The 20,457-nt window shown below is 32.7% G+C and overlaps 1 protein-coding gene across 2 annotated transcripts in view; it reads left to right on the top strand.

Moving 5' to 3' along the window:
• The window catches only part of LOC113395851 (leucine-rich repeat-containing G-protein coupled receptor 5), a 563,150-nt gene that overhangs the window by 445,510 nt on the left and 97,183 nt on the right, over positions 1 to 20,457 (top strand). Inside the window, exon 4 of one of the 2 annotated variants that reach the window (XM_026633561.2) lies at positions 20,007 to 20,060. In XM_026633561.2, the coding sequence (XP_026489346.2) occupies positions 20,058 to 20,060 (3 nt within the window). In that variant the 5' untranslated portion in view covers positions 20,007 to 20,057. Of the gene's footprint in view, positions 1 to 20,005; positions 20,061 to 20,457 lie in introns of both variants that reach the window. The other variant, XM_064220711.1, reaches the window with a different exon arrangement.

Genomic DNA, 20,457 nt, shown 5'->3' with positions numbered 1-20,457 from the left:
ATTAGACGAAGAAAGAGTCACAAGAACTCGATCGTTCTAAATCTAAGTTAATTCAGTAATTTGTGCTTTTGGGAATACAAGAGAAATATAATTATCATATTTTATCACTTTTTTTCAATCGCCATTTAACTTAATATTGATATTTAATCAAATTACTGAAATCCTAAAAATGATATTTTTACAACAAAATTATCTTAACTTTCATTGTTTAGGACATGTTTCTGAGTGTACAATGTGATTTTTTTTCTTAATACCTACGTGAGTAACTTAATACGGAACCTCGAACTTATGCTAAATTAATTACATAACGTCAGCAAGTATCGCGCTACTATTTCCATTTGAAACTGTTACAGTCATTAACATGTTAACTGGAATAGCCACAACGCCACATTTGCACAAACAGTTCGTTTCTAACAGAAAACAGGAACTCTTCCGTATGCATTTTAAAGCGCATTGTTCGATTTACAATGCAATCAAGCTCTTATTACAATAATAATAAGAGTTATGACATATACAATAACATGCACCGTTATATTAACTACGGTGACGAAACAATGGCCCTTTTTTTGTTTATTTTATTAATGATTAAGTAAGTACACCGCAGTCAGTTGGTAATAGGGCGTTGTGCTACCCCGTCTGGGTTGGTAGTACATTATTCTACCGCCAAACTGCAATACTTAGCATTTTTGTGTTCCAGTTCGAAGTATGAGGAAGTCTACAGTCGTGTAACTGGGGTCGTAATGGACATGACATATTAGTTCCCATGATTGTTGGCGTATTAAGGCGATGTAAGATTGGTTAACATTTCTTAGTACCAATGTCTGCAGCAGCGTCCACCTCCCGCTCTCGTTCCACTGTCTCCTTCTGTGACTTGACGTTTTCGTAGAAGGAGCGCTTTTCCGTCCAGCACGCTTCGCTACCGAGCATAGCGTTGATGACTCGGCAGCGAGAGTCACCGCTAGTGGTGACCACTTACATCAGTTGAAGTATTTGACAGTCTCTTTTTTAAATTAAAAAAAAAACGAAACATTTCTGAGGATACCTAAACAGGAATCCTAAATAGTGCCGGATCTATAAAGGCCAAATAAATTAAATAATATCGTCATCAAATAAAATATTTCAACTTAGTTGAACAATATATTAAATTACATTTGGATAATTGAAGAATAATTTCACGCGAATTTAAACTGGCACTTATAATAAATTCCTGATTAAGTTCACAATTAATAAAGGCAGCTAATTTATCTATTCTGTAATCAATTCATGAAGTAACTAGACTAAACTGCTATTGGAATATAGTATATTGAAGACATTGAAAGCGATAACATTGTATTGCTTACAATAACTAGAATTTATATAACCGATGAAAGGATTAAACATGCTCACCACTAAGGTATTCAAGCTACTGAAAGCTGTTGAAAGTTACTTAACAGCGCTTAACATCGATTAGGTGAAGATTCGATGATTTCACTCCCGTGGACACAGAGCGCTGCATGCGGCGCTGTTGGCTACATTCCAATTTACATATTTTTTTTAATATTCGATGGTGCGAAAACCAAAATCTTTATTTACTCTACGAAATGAGAGACCAAGAGTTGTTTTTTTTAACCAAGCCCCAGGATATTATGTCATATTTCATTACGACGAATATATTAGTTTAATAGTTATGAGATAACAGACATACTGAGTTACTTAGGCATTTGAATATTAGTCTGCTTATTTTATGTGACCAAATGTAGCATAAATATTACTTTATTAGTAACATAATTTAAAGTTTAGTTAATATTATACATAAAACATTTTAGATTTAACATAAACCTTATTCGAGTCCATAACTTGTATGAAATAGATCTGCGAATAACTGTTTGTTAAGAAAATTACGTTAACAAGGAATGTGTCTTAATGAGCCATCAGAATGTTCACAGATCTCGAACATATTTTAATTACAAGAATAACTCATAAGATTTCTATTTTGTGTCATGACGAAACTTTATAGTTATCAAATGTTTATTTTACAATTAAGTTCGCGGAAACATTTCAGCTGGGACCTTCAGATGGGAGAACGCAATCTATCTAAATGTAAACCATATACGAGTACGAAAATTAAAAATATATTTTAGTGAATATATAATGAAAATCTAATTTTTTTCTTAGAATATATTAAAATAAATAACAAAATAAACTGCATAAATTATAATTTCTACGTCATCGCTTAATTTGAATATAACTGTTACAAATCATATTTGTATTCAATTCTCATTCAATTCATCTCGAGTTCGAACTCACTGCTGGGCTAAGGCCTCCTCTCCCTTTGAGGAGAAGGTTTGCCGCATATTCCACCACGCTGCTCCCATGCGGGTTGATGGAATACACATGTGGCAGAATTTCGTTGAAATTAGACACATGCAGGTTTCATCACGATGTTTTCCTTCCCCGCCGAGCACGAGATGAATTATTATAAACACAAATTAAGCACATGAAAATTCAGTGGTGCCTGCCTGGATTTGAACCCGAAATCATCGGTTAAGATGCATTCGTTTCTCGGCTCTTACCACATACACAATAATATATTTATGTTGTCCTCCTGACATTCTCGAGGGAGATTATCCAACTGCGCGCGACATATTACTGTGACCAAGTTGTGCACGCAAACAAAATAACACTCTCTATTACCTCTTCTTTACGAGCTCTTCGTAACGCGGGTATAAAATTGCCAATTTTCAATCGCCAGTCTGAGTATTTATCGATCGAAAACTTTTTACTGACCGAGATATGAACTCTGGAATTCAGCGTTATATGTAAGTTAGTCAACAGCTCAAAGCAGCAGTCATACAATAATAAATTATTATTAATTAATAAAAAATAAAGTTATAATAAGCAACCGCCCAAATATCCCACTGCTGGTCTAGGGACTTCTCTCGTTTTGAGAGTGTTTGGAGCTTAATCACGCTGCTCCAATGCGGGGTGTGGGATACGTATGGGAGATTCCCATCGGCCTCATGGTGTTTTTCCTCCCCCCCAAGGACAAGGTTAATTATAAACACAAATAAAACATAAAATTCAGTAGTGCTTGACCGGGTTTGAACTCGGAATTATCGTTTAAGATACACGTCTTCCAGCCAGAGGACCATCGCGGTTCTAATTATACTGAAATAGAAAGAATAAAACAATAATTACTGAATTCAAGTATAATATTAAACATAATTAACTAACTGCTATTCATGTTGAAACTGGTTTCATAGTGCTTAGACTAGATTTAGTGCTTCATAGATATGACATGTCTTAGGCGACCTTTTACACAATGCTAGCGAGATCAAAGGTTAGCACGTCAACATACCAACGGTAAATGGTTTTCAAATATCAACATTAGATTAACCGAAATATATTATGTACTCTGTAGATAAGTCTAGTAAAATTTGTATTTAAATACATATAATACATACATATAATAATAATTGTTATTTATTTGCGTAAATTATGTTTGTTTACTTTACAATTTATTTATTTAATAAAAATGGTATAGTTTACAGTTCTAAGTCTGAAGTTCTAGAACTTATATACTTACGTCATCAATATTAATAACATTTTCGTAAAGACAAAAACGTTGCGTATAATCATGAACGCGCGTTCGGCGTGATTAAAAATAGTTTTTAATCGCATACAAATAATTAATTAAAATTAATTATTGACTTGACACTTTGACAAGGAACTTCATCGGGTAGTTTTCATGTTTTATTATAACGTACCGAAATAAGTATAACTTAAAAAAACCACAGTCAAAAAAGTGTCGGTACTCTTTATTCGAGGATGTTCACAAGCACTTTTGAATCATGAATTTAACTCTTCGAAACTACCGAATGCTCGAACCAATAAAAAACAGTCAACAAACTTCATAATTAAATCACAGAAGTATATTCATTAGGTATTCGTGGATAGGTAAGATTACATTTATTTATTTACACATCCTGCATCAAAATCAACGAACAATGACGCCTCTCTTATAGATCTATACAATATTGTGTGAAAATATATTTAGTAATGTTTTTATCTTTAATTTTAAATTTTGAATTCTTATTACAATTACAAAGCTAAAATTCAAAAATCAATATTGAAATATTCTTTATTCAAGTACAAGTACGCTCATAGAAGCACTTTTGTCATTTCGTAGTATTGAAAATATGTATAGATGTTATCATTTTCCTTGGTGATAGAGCTTTACACAAGCCCGTCTGGTTAGTTACCAATACTTAATATTATTGTGTTCTGGTTGGAAGGGTGAGTGAGCCAGTAACTAAAGGCGCAAGAGACACAACATCTCAGTTCCCAAGGTTGGTGGAGTATTGGCTATGTAAGAAATTGTTAAAATTTCATACAACATATCTATGGGATTTGGTGATATATCATCAGATGGCCCATTTGCCAGTCTGCCTAACTGTACCAAACAAAAAAAAAATACATAAGATACGCGTGCTCGTGCACTGCCATATAAAGTAACTGCAGTGCACGCGCAAATTTAAATTTACTTTAGGAAGGCAGTCGGTCAAATGGACATCCTGATGATAAATTGACAAAACGAAATCACAGACTCTTGAACTGCAGGAAGAAAATACACTTCACCCGACACATCGGCAAAGCTAAAAAGGGCAGAGGTCTAAAATGATTATTTATGTCTGTAATTAAAGCAGCGATTTACCGCGCATTGCTCTGGTAAAACGCTTTAATAATAAATTAGGTCAAATGAAACAAAATAAACGGTATTAAAGTCCACAATAACTGCCCTTAAAATGCCCCAGATAATAACATAGACAAAATCGCACTATGAACAAGATGCATGCTCTCGTAAAACCTGGTTGCACAACAAATGATGTCGGAGCGAGTGGAATGCTGCCAAGCGTCATAAATGTTTGATTCTGTGCCACCGACAATTTGATTTGACTACTTTATTATTAAAGTGGACATGATTTATCTTGGCTGATGAAGTTTGAATAGCGCTTGGCACTGATTTACTTGAAGGCTTAACTGCATTGGATTTTTGAAATTTTTAATAAAATCTTTGAGTATTTCTTTATTTTTTTTTATTTCAAGAGCATCATTAAAACTATTGCAAAATTTAATTCTGAAATATTTTTTTAAATCTTATTATTTGAATCTCCTCATTTATACTTAAAATGGAAACATTTTGAATAATATGTGCTTATAATAACTATAGAATTTACTGTTTTAAATTACTCTTACGCAAAATCCTTAATAGAATGCCATTAAATAAGCAAATATAGTCAAATCGATTGATATTTTTTATATTACGTAGTTAACATTTTATCTTCCATTTAAGTCGACGAAACACTATCATAAATAAATTTCGCTTTCGAAACTACACGGGATAGAAAAGTTCGTTTTTACGCCTATTTCCGTATAGAAATTCCATCTGCGTGTTTTTGTATAAAGCAATAATCTTAAAATACATATCATTATTTAATAATGAACACTATAAATTTGAGTCTACTATTAACATATCTTACTTAAGTCCGCCATATTACATTTCTTATGACGTCACTTAGCCTAAGCCAATATAGAAACTACATTAATAAGTTTAGTTAATTGTATTTTTTCTGTGATTTTATGTTATTTGATTGTGTTGGATATGAAAATTAAAATATTTTAAAACCAAAGAATATCATTAAAAAAAAACATAGATGATCATAGAACCCAGCCATCCAGTAAACAAATCGTTCCAGATAAGAATATTTATCGAGTATCTTGTTAGTGTACGTGGGCATCACTATCTCCGCGAGCCCCTAGATTTATAGTGACGTACGGCGTGAATTATCGATATCGACGCTTTGCTCGATTGCGTGTCGGGTTTTGTTGCGATGGCGTGAATATTTTAGCTTATTATTTGCATTTAAATTTCGAATAAATTACGAATACACGGGACATATTTCTTTTTTATATGAATTATTTTTCACATCGGCGTTGTTGATTGATGTTTAATTATTTTTATTCGTCGTTTATTATCTTTGCCTTATATCAACCGTATATTTACGTCAGATTGCATATTGTATGCAAATTGTAATTCTGATATTGGTGTAGCTTAGGTAAGGAGTAGGATTTGTTTATTAAGTTCTCATGTACGAGCCATTCTTATCAGTAGATTTCGAAGGTAATTTCGTACTTTTGAGACTTTAGAAGAATGTATGTTTGATATATGCGCGTGTGTGAAGTTTTAATGATTATTGCAAAAACGCATCCATTGACTCCACTGGTCTCCGCTCTTTGAAATCAACGTTTTTTTTGTCTTGTCTTGGTAATTAGTCCACCAACCCGCATTGGATTCCACCAACCCGCATTGGAGCAGCGTGGTGGAATATGCTCCATACCTTCTCCTCAACGGGAGAGGAGGCCTTAGCCCAGCAGTGGGAAATTTACAGGCTGATTATTTATGTTATGGTAATTAGTCCCCTGATCCAAAGATGACTTATGCTTATTTTACCGATTCATTACGGGCACTACTTAAAAATATTATACAAATATAATATCTGACTATAATTATATGTACAGATAAATATTATGTATGTATTCAGTATAAATCACTAATATAACTTAAAATTTATCAAATGTCATCCAAAAGATTAAAACCCTCCATACTTTACTCAAATCATTTGCATGTATGTTTATTTGTGTGCTCCAGATAACCCAGTAAAGCTACACTCCGAAGTGTTAATAAAATAAACTGGCAACTTACTCTACCGATTCACTATCTGAGTTAAACCAGACGCAGGTGCGGTGGAATGAACTTTAAGTCATAATAGACTAGAAAGTATAAACAGCATCCTTACTGTTGCTATAGGACGGTTTATATAATAACCAGGAATAAATGGCGCTTAACGTTCACAATTACGAGCACAGATTATAGACACATAGCTAGAACCGAGGGCATCTGTGACGGAAAATTTCTCGAGTGGCGAACACGAAACGGAAAACGCAACGTGGGCAGGCCCATTACAAGGTGGATTGACGATCTGGTAAAGGTTACGGGAAGCCACTGGATGCGAGAAGCGCAAGACCAACTTTTGTTGTGAACGTGTCTTTATCCTAATTCACAAAATAGTCTTTTATATTAAGTCATATTTCGATATTTTTATACGCTAGTTTTATTACGTGTAAACTTATCACTTCCATACTGTCCGCTATCCTTAGGTTGTAGTGTGCAGTTAGGGTCCAGAACACGTAAAGTGCATTACATCCCGCCGAGAACATCACTAGCATAATTTGTTGCTACAACGAAATAAAATTAGATTTTTATATTTTGTAAATAAGACCTGAGCATTTAAGTTTATACACGCAACCAGAATTCAGAATCTTGACTCCCAACAACCATTCTCAAAAAGACCTGCTTTACAAGTCGTAATTAATAAGTTCATAAAAAAAAATACTAATAATTTGAAACTTTAAATTGTCTTTCCATACTTTATAATGTATACGTGGATGCACAAAGTTGAATGTTATTAATAACTTTGATAATACTTCACTATGAATCGGTATTTAAGACTCGACACGACTCGCACATATGTATAATTATATCGCAAGAAATAATTTCATAAAAACAATTGAATTGTTCAATGAGCGACTAAACAAGCGAAGTATTGGAAATGAAGTCGACCGAAATGAACTAATAATGAATTTTCCCGCTTGAAAATATTTATAAGATTTGTTTTAATTATGATAAAAAATATATTTATATACAATAACTTCATTGTTTTATATTAAACTAGAAATAAATGATTTTAAAAAAAAAGTGTAGGTGCTAACATGGCATAAAAGATATTAAATTAACTGAAAATTTCTATATTTTCTGAGTAAAATTCTTAACTAAACTAAGTGAAATAGGGATTAGATTATAGAATCATATATACGTATGTAAAGATAAATAATTAGCAAATACAACCAAAAACTAAAAAAAGAAGCCAGTATTATTATACTAGTAGTAGTACTAGGTTGTGAGTGAGCGCATGAGAAGTTATACTTATTTGGTGTAATTTAAAATAGTTATTAATCACACACAAATAATTAATTACGGTGAAAAAAACTTACCGACAATAATTGTTTCATAAATTGTACACTATAAGATAACATATACTCGTATTTATAAGATTTAATCTTATTGCACTTTTACTTGCAGGTATTTATTAATTACAGGTAGTTACGGCATGCGTCATACAAAAAAAAAAAAATAGTGTATATAATTTTACCAAATTATACAATTATTTCAATAAATTAATATCATTAATGAAAATATATCTTCGACTTCAGGAAGTTATCGTCATCTCTTTATCCGTCTCTATGAAAGTTGTATTGTTAATTATTGAACAACCACCCGTCTGGGTAGGTACCACCCACTCATCAGATATGTATTAGTATTAGAGTATTAGTTGTGTTCCATTTTGAAGGATGGGTGAGCCAGTGTAACTACATGCACAAGAGACATAACACCTTAGCTCCCCAGGTTGGTGGCGCATTGGTGTAATGTAGGGAATGGATATTATTTCCATATGACCACTTTTATTTATATTGTCCGGGTACAATATGACTCCACTCCACATGATGGTAAGTGGAAGTGGAATCCAAACGCGAAGACGACTAGTACAGTCAGCAAGAATGAGCTGCACTAGTCGCCCTCGCCATGGTGGCCCGCAAGATGCCTTACCATCAGGTGGCCCATTTGCCTGTCCGCCTACCTATTACATAAAAAAAAACCCGTTTGTCTAATGGCTAGGCCATAGGTCCTTTGGTTCTGGATTCGAACACAAATCGGGCTGATAAAATCAGCAACAGCCCGGACTCTGGAAGTTGGAAGCGTGTACGCGTAAGGCACGTAAAGCCGGTGGCCTTGCGTCTGAAACGTTTCCGCGCCGGATTAGACGTCCCATTGGATTGTGAGAGTGGACCTGAGTTTGCGCACACACTCGTGCACTATAACTTCGTAGTTGGCTGATCTTCCTTGAAATTCGCAGCCGTGACCGAAATCGATCATAACGAAATTAATTTTTGAACTTAAAAAAGAAACCTTTAAATCTATTTTTTTTAAAACATTTAATGAGTATTGAAGTCTTATATGCAAACATCAACGACGTTGATGTCACCGAGTGTTTAATCTGTACTGATATTGTTAATACAAAAGTAACTGTCTGTGTATCTGTTGCTCTTTCACGGTGAAACGACTGAACTGATTTTTATGAAATTTGGTACCAAGCAGTCTTCAACTTCAAGGAAGGATACATTATCATGCTAAGCACCTGAAGACCCCAAAAACGCAAGCGAAAATGCGGTCAACAACGAGTCCTTTATGCATATTTCTCCAAAACATCTATCATAAAAGTAAAATAATTAGCTGGTATATTATTTAATTCTGATCAATTCCATTGACTATCTACATCGGAAAATGACGACCTCCGTGGTCGAGTAGTGTGTACACCGGTTTTCATGGGTACGCCACTCCGAGGTCCCATGTTCGATTCCCGGCCGAGTCGATGTAGAAAAAGTTCATTAGTTTTCTATGTTTACTTGGGTCTGGGTGTTTGTGGTACCGTCGTTACTTCTGATTTTCATAACACAAGTACTTTAGCTACTTACATTGGGATCAGAGTAATGTATGTGATGTTGTCCAATATTTATTTTATTTATTATCGGAAAATATATCGTTATAAAGAAATAAAACAAACAGAAGCGTGTTTAGAAATCTACCACGAAGGCTTGGCCCCGTTCGTTAATTGCTGAATCGTTACCATAAGTATGTAGGTATATCTTTGGAAGTGAAACTTTCTGTCGTTGCGATAGGAATACTTCTTTTATTACGTTATGCAGCATTTGTGAATTCAAAAATAGGTTATCAATTCGGCTTTGTTTTTTTTTTTTTTTGATATAATCGAATATGTTACCAATGATTCTTGTTAATTTCATTACATAGGCTTTGAATAGAGTAATTATATTTATAAAAAAATACTCTATGGTATTAGTCAATAGTTTACAATTGTTATACAATTTATATAGTTTCAAGTTTAAATATAAAACATACACGATAAATAACATTTCAGTTGCAATATTTTTTTGATATTTCATAATACATACCTTCCTAAATTTATGTCGGTAATATTTAAATATATCTACTATATAACACATTGTATCAATTAATTACTACGTTAATAATTAACAAAAACTGAAAAACAAATATGTATAATTATTGAATAGATTATACAAAGATTTTTAGTATAAAAATATCTAGAACGAAATACAATGAAAGAACATAAATATTATTCAAAGGAAATTCCGTCCGCCTCGAGCGTTCTGGTTCACTCAGTGCGTTCCGGAGCTCACCTGTCTTGACAATTTTAATAAAAATATATCCGTATATTAAACTCTGACGTCACCGAATCCGAACTTCTTTTCTTAGTATTAAATTGAATTGAAATGAGAATGTGTCAAAGAGATAACGTTTAATGAATATTTACTTTGTGCTTAGACCGATTTTCGCGAACGATTTACAAGATTCTTATTCTAAAATACTTGTTTCTCTTAATATAATAATGAAAGAAATTTTCAGTATATATTTCTTATAAAATGTGCGTGTATAGAAGTTCTAGCTCAATATAGGTGAGTTTACCTCAAACATTACGCAAAATCGAATTAGTGATGAAATATATTATTTTTGTGATATCTAGATATCAATATAATATAAATATATATATTTATTCAAGGACGCTCTTACGAACACTTTTGAAACGACAAATTCCAAGAATAATAATTAACCTTTAGTTTCAACCAGACTGAAAACGTAGACTTTCCCGAAAAGGAACCCGTAAGTAACTCAGTATTTAGTTCATACGCTTTTCAACAATTTGTAATTGAAGTATATCCTGCATGAAATTCAACGAATAATAATTCTAGAAATTATAAATGTTTAATCAAGTAACGATAGTATTATTTTCATTTAAGAACTTAAGTTACCGGAATAAGTACACCGCCTAATATTGCCAAAATCTTCACAATAATTTAATAATTGTAATTTACAAATTCACCAAAATGATCAATGTGAAATTAACAATAAGTATTCATAAAACAAATACACACGCAGGGAAATTATAATTAATAATAAGAATGTTCAACAAACACACACGAGACGCATACAAAATATAGGTACCAGTATAAAATTCAGTCCTAAGAGTGTGAGAAGCCACCGTAACGCAAACTACTAGACTCAATCTGCATACTGTCATCGAATATCTCGCTATTGTGCCATTCCTCCTGTCAAAACCGTTTCACAACAACGCTTACTGAATGCATAACGATATTTTGACGTGCCGGTGCCCTCTGCATTAGACAGTTGGGAATATGTACGGTATGGTTAATGCATATTTTGTACGAAACGACCGCGACCCGGCCGCCATTTTAAACGGTGAATGATATGAGCTATAGTGCCCGAGGATAGGGAACGAGATAATCGAATGAGTGATCCGAAAGGATGGAATGAACGAAGGCTCGTTTCAAAAGTAGATAGAAAATGTAAATTTTGTTGAAATGTTTATACGAAAACACGTTGGCGGATTCACATGCAAGTTTGTTTATATATAATGCTTTGTCATAGGGTAAGATATAATTCTGAATGTTAGCATGATATGCTTTTATAAATTTAAACATATAAGGACTTGAACATAAAACCCATTACTCGAGTTTTATCATACAGCCTTCGATCACCCTCGCCCGCGGTTTCGCTCGCGGTTCAGGGGTTGGTTTTTCATGTATTATTCAATATAAACTATATGTGATATCCTGACTTATAAGCTATATCATTCTGTAAAGTTTCACTAAAATCGATTCATTAGTTTTTGCGTGAAAGAGTAACAAACATCCATACATACAAGCATACAAACTTTTGCCTTTGTAATAATAGTAGGGATACGAAACTTATTGTAAATAAAATAATTCTATTTCTGGCTACTTTAAATGTATTTAAAACTTTATTCTACAATAATTTTTTAGCAATTTTTGGTTAAAATATGTAAAGATTCATATAAATGCAAATAACCCATCATTGCGGCTTTCGGTAGCTATTATATTATGTAATTCATTATTTTCTAAGATTGCCTCAATAGGCACGTTGAGTGGCGCGTTACACTCTAAAGGTACTTTATTCTATTCTAAGTTATACAATTCAATAAAAAGATGAGGTCACACAAGGTGAAGTTATAATTTTTATGGTATCTTAAGATAACGATTCATATATTTTTTTATTAAAGTTATAAATAAACGAAGTCTTTCAAGATACATAGGTACATGTGTACATTAAATATTATACGTCATACCTTAACATAGAATATCATATGTCACGCAATTAATTCTCATACATTTTGTAAACGAATTTATTCGCTTGGAATAAATTATCTATGTTCATTTCTCGTTTCGTATTATTGTTCAGGCGTGAAAGTAGAACAAACAAACAATCTCACTTTCGTAATACTCATTTCAATAATAATAATAACGGTGATTGTTATTAATCTTTATTTATATAAAGTATATTTTTCTTGCTTTTCCGGGCTGCGGGATGACCGGATATTGGAGCATCGTGTCGGCGCGTAAATTAAAAATTCCAAAAGGAGCTACAATTTTTTTTCCTTTTCGCTCGAAAACAAAACAACGATTTTGTAGTGGGTGCAGTTCTTTATACTCAAAGCTACCTCATTATCTTATGAGAGATATTTCGGTTTAATGATTACAAGAGGGTTTTTTTTAATGACGACCTTTTTCAGTTTATGGATAATTAAAAATAAAAGTATTATAATATAAGTATTTGAAGTTCGATGATTATTAGGTATTATACTCTCATATGTAAATATTGATTTGGTAAAATTGAGGTAGTTTTTTACAATCAATCAGTAAGTGTCATGCTTTATATTGAATGAAGGATTCTGTGGATTATCTTGATAGGAAAATTTTGAATAAAAAAAAACTAATATATTTTTATTTTATGTTATATTTATTTATTAATTTTCTTTCATAACCATCGATTTTCATGTTTCACATGTACCGGGCATCTCGTGAATTTTTCCTACAAATTAAAAGGTGGCCTCGATCTTGTTACCATCTTAATGCTATCTACTGGGCCACCATGGACCTCTAACTTCGACACAATGAATGTTTACAAACTTACATTTTCTATACTCTATCTAACAAGGAATAATAGAGAAGGCTTCACGTATTTCAATTGCTCAACGAGCCATCGTTATCCAATGTTCTTCGCAAACACGATATTTCTAAGTCCGATGCATTAATAACTTGTATTTATAGCAACTCCGATATAGCCATTAGTCACCAACGTCGTCCGCAAAACGCACGAACGAGTTTTTCAACCGATACTTATTATTCCCGTAAGATGTAATATCCTTCTGGCAAAGACCGAAGAACATTTTATTTATATGCTGGTCATATAAAAATGCAATTGCGTTAAAGACAGAAGTGCAAGACGTCACTTATCCAAAAAAGAGAGTTATTAAATACTAGATGTGCCGACGACTTAATACGCGTTTGAATTTAACAATAGTTATTGTTGTAGACTAAGTTACTTCTTATTACATCAGCTTTCTGCCAGTGAAAATCCCGTCAAAATCGGTCGAACCGTTCCAGAGATCATCCCGAACAGATAGAGAGACTGACAAACAAAAATTTAAAAATATGTTATTTTGGCATATGTACCGTGTAAACATACATATGGTTATTTTAGTATTACAAACAGACACTCCAATTTTCGTATATGTATAGATATAGAATAGATTACCGTCGGTAAAAATTGTCAAAGATAAACACGATTAACCGAAGCTGAACCAATTAGCTGTTTCCTCGTTCGACATGGATGACGTATCAAAAAGATATGTACAATTTAAAGACGTTCTTCGAATCACCGAGTACATTATTCAGTCTTCTCCGAGAGTAACTCCGATTCGTCTAAGTATAATAGTTTAAGTGAAATAAAACGATATCTATTTCAGATTTTATCTTACGTTATTATCCTTTGGGTGTAGCTAAGGAAAATGCCTGAGCGTTATCTATAAAACGTAGCGTAAAGATGTCTTCAGCTCCATTAGACGGGTCGCATTGGGCTTTTGTCTGTGTTCCTTTGTTCGTCGCCAATTAGTCTTTGAGTTAGAATACCCGACCACACCTTGCTTCGACTACTCCTATTATTGCTTAATAGATTATGGCTCACCAGTTCCCGACTTAGCTTTGCCTTTGTCTTAGAAACTTGCGAATCTTGGAATATCACTATAATGCTCCGAAAATGTAAACTATTGTAGTATATTCGGACAATTTAATGGCTTCGTGTGTGTTTTCGCTAAGTAAATACGCTCGGTGTGTTAATGGCTTTCGAATTTTACCGTAATATAGGCTCGTTGAATCTACTCTCGATCGTAACATGCGATGTTTTTATGTTATTATCATCGAATAATAAATAATACATTATTAAAAAATAACCAGAATAGAGGTGATATTATTACGAGTAACTAACGATTTGGTTGAAATAAAATAAAGTTCAAATCAGTAATTTCAACTCTTTCATTAAAATACAAGCTCGTTGGCACTCCGTCGCGTTGAAAAGTCGTCAAAATAATATTTAAATAGAGATATATGTATAAATATACATGCATATCGACATAACTTATATTTGTTTGGTACGTTTCTTATATAAATGATCAAAGAAACACTGAAATACTCGAAGCTTTCAAAACATTCATAATTAATTGTGCGTGTGATTATCGTCTGAATATGTATAACCATATCTATATTCATCTGCGGTCCGTTGAGATTGATCACACTTACAAAGTCAAGCGAAGCGATAACGATTACGACATCTGTATTTTTAAAGCTGCTACATCTGGCCTAATAAGGATGATAGCCAAATAGCTGTAGCTTCACATGCGAAAAGTCGCAGGTTCGATCCTTGGGCTTTAGTCGTCTGCACTCCTAGCTCATGCTTTAAGCTTAATTGGAGGGGTAAATAGGTAAGATGAACATTAGTAATTCCTTAAAATGGCTCGCTGCTACGATTCTTAAATATAGATATAATATGCGCTTTAGCTTCTGTGTTGTGCAGTGAAATCTCACAGGTGTGTTCGATCCCTTACATCGGGTAGATCATTTTTCACTCGCGCCCGCCTCGGAAGATGTAGCCATGTATTTGTTTGGACTGACAGCTCTGTATATATAAATCATACGTTACGTGTGAAGGAAGAGCAGCACTCATTTATAAATATATTTGTAAACTTCAGATCTACGAGCATGCTCTAAGTTTATGTCTTTATTCAAAAATAATCTATATCAAATATTTTTTCACTCAAAAAATCTATAAATTTATATCGAAAAACGATTTTTAAAACTTTCATTTTTATTTGCTTAAAAAAAATCTTTGAATGAATTAATAAAATTCATCATTTTGTTAAATTATATAATTTATCTCTAACTATTATTTTTCTTATTCATAACTCGTTATTAATAATAAAAATTATTAATAATAAAATTGATTATCTCGCAAAAGCTTGTCGCAAATGTAACTGTAATGTTTATCAGCTTAGAAATATAATTGTGTATCAAAATATATTGAAGAGCTGTCCGTCCCGACTTCGTTCGGGCAAAATAAAATTTTTATTTCCTTTCCGTTCGCAGCGCCACCTATAGTCACGATTTTTTTTTATAGATATAATAAGCCTGGAGTTAGAATTCGATGATTTATATGTAAAACATAGATGTATGTATAAAATAAAAATATATTATGATTTTGTCGTTGCCAAAACACTTAAAGAGCTCGTTACTACAAGTATACTAAATCATTAAACAAAGTATTTCAAAGCAAGTCGTCTAATTAGACTTGATATTCTAAGGCTGCTTCAAACACAATGTACTGAAAAGTACATCTCTTAACTGTCCGACGGTCTTTGTAGTGCAAGCTCTATGCAGATCTAACATTAATGTTATCTACAACTCAAAATGCTAAGTATAATAACGGACAAAGAGACTATATTATTTCCTAAGGCAAGCCAGTTTAGTCTTTATTGTAGTTACGAACAAATATTTTTATAATTAAAATCAAAAATATGTCGTCTTTACATAAGCTCTTATGAACTTGTGAACAGTTACGACGATGAATTAAAATTTAAAGCTATCACCGGTTCACAGTGCAGAACCAGCAAGACACTGAGCTCTCTTTACCCTTCTCTAGTTTTTTGGACAGTGATTTTAGTATTGTGTAGGAAAATATATTGTATGCGACGGTATTATATTTGTTAGTAATTTTACGAGACTTTAAGGAAAACGTAACGCTGTACAATCAAAATTGAAAAAAAGGTATTTATACAACTTAACATAAAATCGCTTGTAAAAATTTGTGTTTATAATTAATCTCGTACAAGGCAGCAAAGAAAATTATTTGTAGAAATAAATATGTAAATGTAATTCTACTATAATACGTGTATATATGTATGTATCTTGACTGATCACTCGGTGGTACGGCTTTGTAACTAGACGCCACGTACTCATCAGCTATTCTACCGCCAAACAGCAATACTCGTGTTGATATTCACAAGGAACCATAACATTATTTACAGGTAGGTTTACATTTATTGATTTACATGATCGAAATAAAAATATAATTTCTATAAAGTAATTACACAATAGAGCTTCCATTGCGGATGAACATTTCTATGAAAGATTTTAAGGGTCGACCTTTGTCCGCCGAGCTAAGCCTCATATCGTATTAAAAGCCTAAAACCATGTCCACACGAAAACTGAACATAAAGGTGCGGACACGAACTTTACGTAAATTATGGTCGCCCCGTGCTCCGACATATAATATTATGTATTTATAACGTCACCATAAAGTCATGTGTACAATTTATGTTTTGTGAATTTATTGTCACGTAAAGTTTATTGAGTAAACCAAAAAAAAAAAGTTTATCATTAAGTATGTTTGTTAAACGTACGCAGCATTGAACAATATTAAAAAAAAAATAGCTTTTTACTGCTGAGCAAACTATGTTTTTGTTAAGTGTTATATCGAATACGTACCTATATATTATCACACAATGAATTGATTCATGGTGCTACTATGCATACATATGTATATAAATATTAGAATATCTGGCATTTCATGAAACAACAACAGTTGTATAAAATATTAAACAATACAAAAGATTAACGATAAAAAAAAAAAAATTAAGCACGTACTGCATTACTCAATACAAGATTATATTCAAGATAAATAAGCAGTAATTAGTATTTGTTGATTTCTAGGAGAATATATATCAATTTAGTTGTACTCTACTGACAAACTCTGTAATTAAAATGGTGGTCTTTTTTCATCTCGGTAGAATCTACTTTTCAAATATTTACATTGAATTCTACACTGTAACATAAAGATACAAAAGTTTTCTTATAAGCCTACTTGAATAAAGAACATTTTGATTGTTTTTTGTTATTGTATTTAAATTTTAACATTAAAGTTAAAGAATCTCATTCTAACTTGTTGTTTATATCCCGTAAATGCAGTACAGCTTAAAGAATTCATGTATAGAATAGAAAACTAGTACTAGCCGTTATGTGTCTGATGGAAGTAATGGCCTGATTTGTTTGAAAGCTGCATTTTAAATTTTAACACTAACAATACAATACATACAATTCTTACTGATGTGATGTTTTGATACGTCTGTGTTTTAGAATTAATTATCATATTTTTTTACAATACAAATTGAGTAAAGAAATTTGAGGTGCTCGCCCGGTAACTTAATAAGTCCTCTAACCTAACCTCCGTTCGAATCTACAATTTATACCAACTTGTAAATCTCGGCACTCTGTACAAGTATAAATTAATTTACTGTTCCCATATGTTAGGTTATATAACATCGCGAACATATATTATTTTCAATGGAATAATTCGTATTCAAATATACAAAGTAATACTGATATTATGCTACCGTCCTGTAAATGTCCCAGGCCTCCTCTCGTTTAAGGAATAGGTTGAGAGGCTACTTCACCATGTTCCTTCAAGACGGATTGGTGGATGGTGGTGGTGGACATGTGGCAATTTCATTGTAATAGACATATAACTTCATTTTTATTTCAGTTCTATTTTATGAGCAATTATAATAAAACCGTTGTTATATGGCTAAATGATAAACCCATACATTTATACTTCGACCATTTTGATAGCGACAAAGCATAGCTCTCCAAGCTTAAATTACTGTTCGCGATCCCAAACAATATAGTTAAGGACGATCCCGAGGGAATCTATTGTTGTCTCGTAACCCGCATCCAATTGAATTAGGAGAAAAATAAAACTACTAAAGAAATACACTTCTAGTACTGTTAGATGTCTCAACACTTTACCATACGGAGTAGTACTTAAATCCTTGCCACATTTATCTTATAAAACATTTTTATCGTAATATTGAGAGTAGTTTGTATTAAGTTAAGTGCGATAAAGGTGTAACGTAATAATATGTTATATTAAGAATGATAAATAGTATATACTAACAGTGAATACGAACAATTTTTTTTTCTATCAAATAAACACGTACATTCCAGTAAGATAATCCATATCACTTAATAATAATAAAATCATTCTTGTGATTTTTAAAATAACAACCACCAAATTTGAATCAAAATTATATGATTTAGACAAAACGATAAAAATTACAAAACAATAACATAGAATAAAGATAGAAATACATGAAATCTTTAAAACTTCGTAGCTAAACGAAATGGATACAATATTAAAGGTACGCCCGTCGTGCGTCGGACGAAGGAACAGTAAATATTATAGTGGGGATTCCTAGTAGCTGGCAAATATCAACTGCACACTGTTCTTTCTAAGTTAAGCCATTTCTTTGACAACTGTTGCGAAAGTACTATAACAGTTTCATATTAATTAAGTCTTCTGTTTCTTGTTTTAAATATCCCAAATTAATATAATCTGTCTGTGGATAAACGTGAAGTGATGATGACGTCATGAGATGTCCGGACCGATTGTGAACATTGGGGCCAATCTCAAGCGTGACCAGCCAACTACACAGGCCATATTATGTTGCACAAGTGTGTGCGCAAACAGGTGCACTGTATTCACTCGTAATGGGGCGGCAATATCAGACGGGAGTGTATTTCCAAACTCCGGGTTGTTACTGAAAATTTTACGATGGAAAAATTTAATAACATTTTTCGGCCCCATGTGGGGTTTGAACCGAGCCACTAAACCAATACCTCGTTGGTCACTATCTTTTGGACGCAATGTAACATTATTAAATACGAGCTTAAATAAATGATTGTTGCCGGACGAAATAGCACCTAAAATGCAGACAAAATTTCCTCGTATTTTTCTTTTGTATCAGTATGTTTCTTGAATTCTTTATCTGCGCAAGTCGATGGTATCAATAAATAAGTCCAATGTCTGTTACAAAGCCCAGGTGTTACAGTTTCAAGCTATTCAGAACGAACTGAACTCAATGCTTACAAATTTACCCGCTTTAAAGAAATACGATCTATGATATAAGTAAATAACAATCCGCAAACATTCCGACCGGATAAAGTTCTTTAAGGAAATTGATGAAAAGAACATAAATCAATCCATGTACAAACACGATATATAAGTCTCAGAATTCCTTTTACTCGATTTTCTCTTTATTTCTACACAAATGATATATCTATTTCACTTATAATAAACATTTAAAGCTAAAGTAACAATGTCTGTCTCTTTCCCACCTCACGATAACACTTAATGGATCGTAATGAAATTTGACCTAGATTTAATTTTGAATTCGCAAAAGATGGCTAGTGAAACTAATATTACTATTCTGAAAAAAATACAGATGAAATTGAATATCAAATAAGATTATAATTTAGTATTAATCCTTAGAAAGAATATAATTAGTACCTACATGACGTATTATTTATAACCTTGTGCTTTCTTGTTACAGAGGACTAATGCAGAGACTCAACACAGATTTACCGACAGATTTAATATATCCATGGTAAGTTGAAAACTATATTCGTTTTAGAGAACGCAGCAATATTAATGATATCAATCAAAGTAAGGCACACAAAGCTCGACACGTGGAAAACACGTTTCTAGGGATTTATTTACATTAAGAAAAAACAATCCGAAATTTAAAGTTTTTTCCCTTTGTAAGATATTGAATATTTATGCCGCGGAAGATTTCCGTTTTACGATTTCTCAGAACGCCTGCCAGTGCTACCCCATAAAGTAGAATCGTCAATATCGTGACATCTGCCCCTGGACCCCGACAATCAGTGGAAGCAAATTACAGTATCTACTACGTTGTACGCATCGACTGAAGGGGACACTTTTCATTAAGAACTTCGACGCAATCCATCTAATAAAATTACGTATTTACGACTGCCCAAAAC

The sequence above is a fragment of the Vanessa tameamea genome, chromosome 4 (assembly GCF_037043105.1).
Source record: "Vanessa tameamea isolate UH-Manoa-2023 chromosome 4, ilVanTame1 primary haplotype, whole genome shotgun sequence".
In the NCBI taxonomy this organism is placed as follows: Eukaryota; Metazoa; Arthropoda; class Insecta; order Lepidoptera; family Nymphalidae; genus Vanessa; species Vanessa tameamea.
This window is presented reverse-complemented; position numbering and strand designations above follow the sequence as displayed.